The sequence below is a fragment of the Elephantulus edwardii genome, unplaced genomic scaffold, assembly GCF_000299155.1.
Source record: "Elephantulus edwardii isolate Elephantulus edwardi_28Jun2011 unplaced genomic scaffold, EleEdw1.0 scaffold00004, whole genome shotgun sequence".
Classification (NCBI taxonomy): Eukaryota; Metazoa; Chordata; class Mammalia; order Macroscelidea; family Macroscelididae; genus Elephantulus; species Elephantulus edwardii.
Window position 1 is genome coordinate 37,784,667 of NW_006399754.1, and position 10,856 is coordinate 37,795,522.

General features: G+C 43.5%; 1 protein-coding gene across 1 annotated transcript in view; it reads left to right on the plus strand.

Annotated features, from left to right (window-relative positions):
• Positions 1–10,856, plus strand: part of NBEA (neurobeachin) — a 924,058-nt gene that overhangs the window by 1,384 nt on the left and 911,818 nt on the right. Inside the window, exons 2-4 of the mRNA XM_006879639.1 lie at positions 133–263; positions 817–928; positions 3,418–3,494. Of these exons, the coding sequence (XP_006879701.1) occupies positions 133–263; positions 817–928; positions 3,418–3,494 (320 nt within the window). The remainder of the gene's footprint in view (positions 1–132; positions 264–816; positions 929–3,417; positions 3,495–10,856) is intronic.

Consider the following 10,856-nt stretch of genomic DNA (forward strand, 5'->3'; position numbering starts at 1 on the left):
GTGCCCCCCAGACCCCGTGTCCCCCGATCCCGTGCCCCCCGGACCCCGTGTCCTCCCCATCCCGACCCTGTGCTCTCGCGGCCCCGCGGCCCCCTGTCCTCGCTGCACCTCCTTGACCCCTGTCCCCTCCAGGTCCCCGTCTCCGCCGTCCCATGTCCCCACTGCCCCTGTCCCCGCAGCGGCCCCCTGTCCCCGTCCCCACTCCTGTCCTGGCTGCACGTCCACTGTCCCCGGCCTCTCGTCCCAGCCCCCACGCCTTCCCCGTCACCCACCTGTGTCCTGCATCCCATTCCCATGTCCCCCCTTGCACTCATCCCTGGTGGTGACTCCCATCCTCCTCCCAGCCCACTGCCTTGTCCCCAACTCTGTTCCCTGCACCCCAACTCTACCTGACTCTCCAACTCATACCCTCGCCCAGCTCCGTCCGCTTGCCTCAGCTCCCGGCCTCCCCTAACTCCTCACTGGCCCCCCAACTTCATACTTGCTCCCCATCTCTGTATGCACCTCCCTTTCCGCCCCAGAGCTTCCCCCAGCCTCATCCCGTCCCTCCAGGTTCCCATCCCACGTGTCCCCTCTTGGTGTTGAGTCCCCTCTGGTTCTGTCTTGCCACGAGTGGGGTGTCCAGCTTGGCCCCCAGGCCTCTTCCCCGGCCCCCACTGCACTCGTCCCCGCTGTGTCTCTGGAGCTCACTCCCCAGGGCTGTGAGAAGCCAGGGCCCCCAGGGGAGCAGCTGAGTGCCTAGGAGGGGGACGTCGCTGGAGAAGGGCTGGGGCCAACCTCCTGGGTCCTCTTCCTGGCTCCTGCCCCGGCCCCCAGGCCCTCTGTCCTCCTTTAACCCGGCTGCGCACCTCTTACTGCCCACCCCTGGCGCCCACCTGGGACTGCCCACCTCAGAGCCTCTGTGTGCGCACGCGCATGCGTGTGCAAGGTGAGCACGCCAGTGGCACAGGTTGGTTTCTATGACTCCCTTGGCGAGCAGGTGCAGCATATGGACACACTGAGGTGTTACGCAGCCCTGGGCAGGTTTCTTGGGAGATCTGGGAGCATAATGACAGGACCCGCCTGGCTTCCTGCTCTCAGCTGTCCCCAGAGCACCTCAGGAGCAGACTGCTTGTCAGGGGAGGAGAGAAAGATAGGAGGGACCAGAAACTGCAGAGAAAGGAAGGCTGGCTCGTTTCCAGGGCTTTGAAAAGGCATTTTTCCTGCAGCAAAGCCTTGTGAACACTTTTCTCCACAGCAGTGAGGCTGCCATACAGGATGCGTTTTGGGAGGCAAGCGTAAATCAGAAGGAACCAGTTGACAGTTGTATTTGGTGTGAAGTCACAGGGATGTGAAAATATGCTTGCAGGGGAGGGGGGTTTGTAGCATGGGAGCCGGTCTGAGTTTTTGACCAAGCAGTTATTTTTATTTGATCAGCGGGGCCTGCAGTCTTGGATTAGTGATGCCTCTGGTTTATGAAACTCTCCGGTTCACAGGAAAGTTAAACTGCTTCTCTTTTCTGATAAGAGAACGTTAGCCTAGGCTTTCAATGCTGCTGTTTTAACACCACTTTCTATTTTTGTGTACCTTTCAAATAAGTTTGGGGAGTGCCACCATATTGATAGACACATTTTCTTCTCATAGTATTAACAGAAGTAACATTTTCATGAGCGAATTAATTTTAACCAACTACAAGTATGAGGTCAGCATTTTCTTTTGGTTTTTTTTAAAGGATAGAGGTTAAGTCTCAAATATGTGATTAGTTGCTGTATTTCCTACCTTGCTTTTTATGGAACATGTAAGGTAGGCTTCCAGTTTTCACCTCGAGCACCGCCCTTACTTTAGATGAGGTTATTTTTAAGGATCCTTTGGTGCTAACTTCACATCTTTTCCCCTGATAAGAGGCATCCAAGTTCTCAGGCAGCGCATTGATGTGAATGTGTTAGCTGATAGAGTGCAGCCAACAGTGGTAGACCATTCTTGAGATACAGGGCTTGGGTTCTGTAGACAGACAGCAGGGTCAGAAGGGAAAGGAAGTATTTCTTTTGATAAGAAGCATTTTTAACCCCTTAGCACATAGGCCATCTGCCATGAAATCTCAGGTTACAGTTATTTCAGAGAAGTTCCCTTTAAGCTTCATGAGATTAATTAGAAAGAAAGTGATGCTGAAATGGCATCATACCCAGTCCTTGTGTAAGTGCACAGATAATTGGTAGAAAAAATGTTTCTCTTAGATGTTTGAAGAAGGCAGCCTATTTGGAAATAGATACTTTTGGGGGAAAGTCTCCACAATAAAAGGAGCTGTTTATGAAGAAATTGTTAATTATAATGATTATGGACTGTTATTTGAAGGGTAATAATCTTTTCATTGTAGGGTTGGCTGTCACCTTTTGGATAGTGAACTATGAAAGATGGAGCAGAGTCCAGAAATACTGGGAAATGGTTGTTGATAGGTGTCAAAGAGTCTGACTCATTGTAGCCCTTATGGGACTTAAGAGGCATTTTTTAAAGCAACAGAACATACGTCTATTTATTTAATCAGTTGATTGGTAAAATCCATTAAAAACCTTCATTGATTTATTAGAAATGAGAAGCCTCTAATTGAATCTCTGTTGTTGTGTACTGTTGAGTCAGAACTGACCCATAGCTGAGTCTCCAACAGGTTTTTAGAGGCAGTTAATTGCAGGAAAGGAGATTGCCCGTTCTCTTTGGTGCAGCAGGTGGATTCGAACTGTGTGACTTCGGGATTGCAGCGCACCTTCTTGCCACTAGCCCACCAATGCACCCTAGAAGGAGTTTTTATATTTTCAATCCTAATTTAAAACATTAAATAAAAATATAAGATAGCGTGAAATCTCTATCACAGTCCCATGTATGACAGAAAATAAAGGAGAGAAGCTAATCATTAAAAAGCAAAACAGCCAATCTCCTTGTCACAGTCACAGTTTGAAAATACTGCCCTCTTCCAGTACACTCTTTCCCCATACGTTACATGTGCACTCGGATAACTTGACTTTTAGGTGCTATGCTCTCCTCTGCTTTGCCTAAAGAATTAGAGGTTTTGAGAGCAAAGTATGCAGTAAAATATGTGACTTCTTCAACATGGCTGTGGCTCTATGTAAAAGAAGAAGACCCATTTCTACTACATAGGTGGGTTATGGGGTTTGTTATTAGCAATATAATGAGAAAATAAATAGTATTAATTATAGATTAAGGATGTTTTAGTTGACTTAAACATTCAGATATGAGACAGGGTATTAGTAAGAAGATAAATAAGTTGGTAAGTAGTTTTCTGAGGAAGTGTATTGTCCAGGAATTTTTGGTCAGTTTTCCTAATGCAAGGAAGACTTATTTAAGGAGTTTATGCTCTAGTGGCCTGACGTCTGGGAGTGGGACTGCTCACTCCACGGCCACACCTCTGGCCTTCTCATCTGCTAGCTGCTCCACAGAAGTGCACTGTCTGGCCTCGGAAACCCAGTGAGCGTCAGCTGAGAGTCGGCTTGGGCCCCACTGCAGTGAGAGCGATTGAGTTAGTTTAACTGTACGAAAGGGAAAGGGAATTTATTGGTTATTTCACCTGCAGACTAGGCATTTTTTTCCATGTATTACTTTCTTTTAAAGCACTGTTAATCTATATGTAAGATTTTTCCTTCTTTGAAGATAATTGTTGTGTAAATACCTGTTACCTTTATTTATAACATTAAAGTATCCTCATTGAAATTTTTAGTAAAGATTTATACTTCCTTAATGAGAGAATTCACAATGTTGTTGGTTTCTTAATATTTGAATCACTGCCTTCTATACTACGGTAGAGTTTGATATGAAGAATATTTGATGTGGTATTTGATATGAAGAATATTTACTATGAACTATACCAGTGCATCTTTGACTACGTAAAGCAGCGTTTCATTTTGTTTTTAGTTTTTACATTCTCAGTAACATATCTGGAAAGCATTAAAGAGATACTTTTCAGAGAATTTTGTGGGACATTAAACATAAAGATTGTTGCAGTTTTTGTTAAAATATTTTTACTTTTCTGTACTTGAAGTGACAGGTTCTTTTTTCTTCTTTATCTTTTTTATTTGTACCTTGATCAGAATAATTTTCACTTTAAAGATTTTTAGAATTTCACAAGAAAAGATGCATTCTGCATTTGAATAAAACTTATTTTAAACATATAGTTGGATCTTATAATCATGGAAATCCTTATGTAGTAATGAAAACATTTATTTTTGTTAAGGAGACTGAATTTTAGTTATAGTGCTATTACATCTTCATATTCATTTGAATTGTATTTTGTTCTTTGTATTGGGTATGGATATGTAAACAGGATACATATGCAATTACTGGAAGTTTCAATATTTTAAAGCACTCTGAAATGTTTCTACAGGTATACTTGTCACAGAATGTAAAAAAACAGTTAACTTTTCTGTTACCAGTGTGTGATCAAGTTTTCTTAATTTTAAATAAGCATATCTGTGTTGTTTGTCAGTTTCTGACAAAACTATATGCTGTTTAATGAAAAACTATGTCAAGATCCCATTTTATTATGCTTTTCCCACTTATATAAAGAAATAATAGTGTGTGCACCACATGCAGCCCCCAGTGTTAGATCACTGATGGGGCTGTTTTTTAAATACAAGCCGGTCATCGTTTACGGGTAGTTTCCCAGGTTCTTATTTCTGGCTTATGTTTCACCTGTATCATCTTATATTCTCCTGTTGCACTGTCAGCATGACTCCTCTGTGTCGCTTAGCTGTCTCTATAGTTCTAATGGCTTGTGTCTCCCATCCTAGGCTGTACTAGGGCAGGAGCTGTGCCTTGTACACATGTTTTTTCTGAATTTCTGGCTCCTTGGTCAGCTAACTGCATTTTTAGCATGCAGGACATTGCTATTAGGAAGTAAAGGACATGTTTTTGATATTGTGTTCATGATTGGCTTCTAGAATCCAGCCTCTCCAAAGAAATGAGATGCCTAGAAATCTTACGGAAATATGGGTAGTATCTATGGACGTTATCTGGCTATGTAGGTGTTGTTATGGTGAGGTGCCTTCAGGTCGGTTCCAAGTCATAGTGACCCAGTGTACCAGAAAACAAAACTTGGCCTGTCCTACATATCTTTGGACTGCTGCTCTGCTGCAGGCCTTTGTTAACAGCTGCTGTGTCTGTCCATCTCCTGGATGGTACTCCACGTTTTCCCTAACCTTTTACTTTTTGGTGCTCTGGTAACCTATTGGGTCAGGAGTAGTGCTGCCAACTCAAAGACAAGTGGTTCAAATCTCCCAGCTACTACTCTGGAGAAAGATGGCCAATCTCCAGTACAAGATCTGAAACCTGCTAAAGGTTTAGCAGTGAATTGGTTCTGACTTGATGGCACACAATAACAACAGTCCTTCCTGATACATGTCCCAAGTATGTGAGTACAAATTTCTGTTTGCTTCTAAGGCTTCTTCTGACTTTACTATTTCTAAGACAAATTTGTTCATTTATCTGAAAGTCCATAATATATCCAATATTCACCAAACCGTAGTTTAAAGGCATTGATTCTTCAGTCCTCCTTATTCAATGTCCAGTTTTTGAATGCATTTGAGGGGATTGCAAGTACCCTAAGCTTATATTACCACGTGTGCATATTGTGTTATCTTAAACTGACATATGGTATTAAGTCAGAACTTGGTGAAAACTTTTGTCTTTTCAGTAAATATGGTATGATCAAATACAAGCACATATCAGAGATCATGTTACTGACAAAACATGTTAGTTATTGTTGTTAAGTGCCGTCCAGTCACATGCAACTCATAGTGTTCCTATGTACAAGAGCCCTAAACTCTGCTCTATCCTGTGCCAACCTTATTGTCTCTAACATGCCTATTCCCATTACCCCAGTAGCTGAATCCATCCATCTCATTGAGGGTCGTCTTTTCTTGTGCTCTGTCCCTCCACCCTGCCAAACATGATGTCCCTGTCCAAGGACTGGTCCCTCCTTGCACCATGTATGCATATGATGTGTTGTTGTTATGTTGTTATGTGCCGTCGAGTCGCTTGCGACTCATAGCGACCCTATGTACAACAGCCCTAAACTCTGCTCTGTCCTGTGGCAATCGCACTGTCTCTGACACTCCCATCCCAATTATCCCAGTCACTGAATCAATCCACCCCTGAGCCGTCCCTCCACCCTCCCAAGCATGATGTCCCTCTCCAAGGACCGGTCTCTCCTTACAACATGTCCAAAGTATGTTAGACGGAGCCTCAGAATCCTTGCCTCCAAGGAGCCACCCGGTTTAACCCTTTCCAGGACAAATCTGTTTGTTTTCGTAGCAGTCCATGGTATTCTCAGTACTCTTCTCCAGCACCACAGCTCAAAGGCATCAGTTCTCCTTCTATCCTCCTTGGTCATTGTCCAACTCTCTGATGCACAACAAGTGATTGCGAAGACCATAGCCTGTATCAGACGCACCTTAGTCTCCAGAGAGACACCACTGCTCTTCAGTACCCTGGAGAGGTCCCTAACAGCAGACTTTCCCATGGCAATGCACCTTTTAATTTCCTGGCCGCTGGTGCCAAGACTGTTGACTACAGTAAAAATGAAAAAATATTGTTAGCATTTGTCATGTCACCAAAAATAACAGACATCTCTTGTTTCTGTCTAGCACAGGGCCCCCTTTCTGGTCATGCTCCTTTGAGGAGCCGCCTCTCCTACCTTACCTCCCACAGCGTTTGGCTCAGGAGCGCTGAGTAACCCTGACTGCGCTGCATGTTTTTCAGTTGAGGATACTCAACTGGTAGACTCTTAGACCTGTGGAGCCTTTCTTAGAACGTAACTAGTATGCAGCCAAGAGAGGGAAGTCAGTTCTCTATCCTGCTGGAGCACTTTTAGCTCTCTCTGCTTATATTGATTGTTATCTTCTTAACCATTAAATTCTCTGAGACTTAATTTTCTTTATCTTATACTATTTACTTACAAAGTTCATATACACTGGTTTTCACACTGGATCTTTCCCATTTTCTTTACCCCACCCCTCCCTCTACCCGTCAAATTGCGTGACCCCTCCTACCTCTCCTCCCTCCTCTAATTTTATTCTCCCCACCCTTTGATCCTTGTACACGTTTTACTAATTATCTTTCTGTTTCAACAATAATGGTCTTATACAGTATTTGTTCTTATGGGACTGAGTTAGTTCACTTAGCATAATGCTCTACAGTCCCTTCTAAGTCAGGTGGTGATTTTCAGAATCATTATTCTTGCATGCTGCATAGTATTCCATTGTGTGAATGTATCATAATTTCTCAATCCATTCAATTGTGGCTGGATGTTTGGACTGTTTCCATGTTCTTGCGATGGTGAATAACGCTGCTGTGAACATTGGTGTACAAATCTCTGTGCCTCATACACATATTCTTGGGGTATATTTCAGGCAGTGAAATAGCTGGATCCTATGGAATATCTGTGTTCAGCTTTTTGGAGGAAGTGCCAAACTGCCAGAGTGGTTGTACCATTTTACAATCCCAACAACAGTGTATATAAGAGTTCCTATCACACCGGTGGCTCCTTGGAGGCAAGGATTCTGAGGCTCCATCTAACATACTTTGGACATGTTGTGAGGAGAGAAGACCGGTCCTTGGAGAAGGACATCATGCTTGGGAGGGTGGAGGGATGGCGCAGGAGAGGAAGGCCCTCTATGATTGATTCAGTGACTGGGATAATCGGGATGGGAGTGTCAGAGACAGTGCGATTGGCACAGGACAGAGCAGAGTTTAGGGCTGTTGTACATAGGGTCGCTATGAGTCGCAAGTGACTCGACGGCACATAACAGCAACAACAACATCACACCAAGTCCTCTCTAACATTTATTACTTGCTGCCTTGTTAACTTGCTATGGCATTATGGTTTGATTTGCAACTCTCTCCTTGCCAGTGATTTTAAGCATTTCTTCATGTGTCTGTTGGCCATCTGAATACCTTCCTCTGTGAAAAGTCTTTCCATGTCTTTTGTTTATTTTGTGATCTTGATATCAGTTATTTTCTTCTGGAGGCCCTGTAGGATTCTGTAAACTTTTGATATGAGACCCTTGTCTGAAATGTATTGCTAAGTGTTTTTTTTCCAGTTAGTAGGTTTTCTTTTCTGTTGGAAAATATTTTTGATGTGCACAGGGATTTACTCTTAAAAAGGTCCCATTCATCAATTTTATCCTCTCCAGACTGCATTTCTGGCTGTATTTGACAGTCTCTTTATACTAAACACGAGGCTGTCTAAGCTTGACCCCAGTTTGTCGCTGATCAACTTTATGGTTTTGTGCTTTACTCCCAGGTCCCTGATACACCTTGAGTTGGTTTTTGTGTATGGTGTGAGATATGGATCCAGTTTCAGCTTTCTACAGATAATAGTCCAGTTTGCCAGCACCCTTTGTTGAAGGGTTTTTCATTTCCCCATTTGATAGGTTTTATTTCCTTGTTGAAGATCAGTTGACCATAGCTAGCTGGGTCCATTTCTGGGTTCTCAATTCTGTTCTATTGGTCTGTGAGGGTGTCATTGTACCAGTACCCTGCTGTTTTGGTTACTGCTGCTGTGTAGCAGGTTTTGAGGTCAGGGAGTGCTATGTCTCCCACTTCATTTTTGTTTTTCAGAAGTGCTTTGCTTAGTCGAGGCTGAGACTTGATTTTTTTGGAATTAGCATCAGCTTGGTTTAGTTTACCTTTTTGTCACTTGTCAACTGAAGGTATCCTCCCCTTTGAGACGTTAGTACTTGGAGATGGGACTTTGTAAGGGACAAATCTTTGGTGTTGAAAGAGAGTGAAGGCTTTTGTATCCCCTTACAGTTCCTTTGGAGAAATGACAGTGCCTTTGTTGAAATGATCGCCTCTGTTTTGCTTGAGCTCTGGTAGGGAGCTGTGCTGTTAACCCAAAGGCTGAATGTTTTTCAGGCTTCAGATCCACTAGTGGCTCCCAGGGACAAGGACTGCCAGGTTCCTTCTCTGCGCCTTACAGCCTTGGAGACAGAGGAGGTCAGCTAGGAGTTGGTTCTTGCCTGATGACAGCGAATTGAGTTGATTATTTTGCTTATTGTCAAGTAGACAGCCAGGAAATGAAAAAGCCACATGTTAGTTGGTGCAGTGACTGCAGCTATTGACTTAAGGGCCAGACAGGGTAACAACAACAACAACAACAACAACGTTATCTTTGCTCAGATAGGATGGCTGGGACTTTCAGGATGCAGGGATGTTTTGGTTATTTCTTGGGGTCTTGGATAATGTCTTAGAAAAGCGTAATAAGCTTTGGTCCAGACTTGCTGCATTCAAGTAAAAACCCAACCAGACTCACTGCCTTGCCATAATTTTGACCCTTAGCAAATCTGTAGGAAATGAATCCCTTTCCCCTCACCATTCTCAGGGGTGCAAATCTTTATGAAGGCTGACCGCCACATCTTTCTCCCGTGTGTAAAAGGAGATGGAAGGAAAATGACTTTCTGAGAGAGGCTCTTTCTGCTGGTACCTATCTCCAGGATAGCAGAGGATGAGATTGCAAGAGCCTTGCGGAGATAGAAAACTTACCGTTATTTTTACTTCTTGCTAAAGTTAGAGAGAAAATTCAGGACTTTAAATTGTAGTGAGGTTCTGTTTTACAAAATTTCCTGATTCATACCACGAAATACTAAATTCAGCTGAGGGCCGAAGGACTGAGTACCATGAAAGCCTATTGCTATGAGGCTGAAAAGGAAATGCTGAGATTGGATCAGTGTATTGTTTTCACACAATCTTCTGTTTTGACCAAAACTTAGTAAGATCATAGAGAGCTGTGCTTCAGTAGAGGTCCCCACCCTGGTAAACCGGGATCCATAATCCTTACATCGAATTCAGTCCTGAGCTCCTGAGGCCTCTGAAGAGACTACACCACCATTGGGAGGAAAAGCTCCGTCAGTGACACCTGCAGAAGACTACACAGAGAGGTCACCTGCATCTAAGATGGCTTTGTTGCCAGGGTAAGGAGCTCAGTACTTCTTTACATAACAGAAACTTGTAACAGGAATCCAAAACCACATGACTCCATTGCTTTCTAGTCGGTTCTCTCTCGGGGGAGCCCTTCATTGGGTTTCTGAAGCACTTACTCTTTAAAGGGAGTCACCTGTCTTTTCACTTTGTTGATTTGAACAGCTGAACTTTTGATTAGCAGCCCAACTTATCTCACACTGAAGATTTGTGGCTAGACTCTGCAAAGAAGATGAAGCAGTCTCCTTCTGTTAAGATTTACAGCCTTGGAAACTGACAGTGTTGAGAATTCTGACTTGATGGTTGTTAGAGTTGTTTATAACGTGCATTGGCATTAAGTGAAGGTGATTGTGTTGAGTTTGTGGTGAGTAGAGGTTGGTTCAGTTGTTTTAAAGTGAGGACAGCTTTATATAACACTGTCAGGCAAGGATGAATTGTCTGATAAATGGGACATACATATCCCAGTGGACTGTATATGTAGATAGATTTTACAGTTACCATTTTAAAGAGATATTTCTGTGGATCCTTATAGAGACTGTATTTGGAAGGAGCAGTGGCATCCACTTCCTAAACAGTTCGCCTCTGGAAACTCTGTGAACTTTGATAATTGACGATAGTTTATAGAAAGGCTTCAGGCCTTTCATTCATAGGGTCGCTATGAGTCATGTTTGACTCCACTGGTAATCAACAACAATTTGCATGATTAAGACAAATGAGTTCTAGAAAGAATGAAATCGGAGTCTGTGTGATATATATTGTTACCTTGTTGTTGTTGTTATGTGCCGTCAAGTCGTTTGCGACTCATAGCGACACTATGCACAACAGCTCTAAACCCTGCTCTATCCTGTGCCAACTGTGCTGCCTCTGACACACCCATCCCGATTACCCCAGTC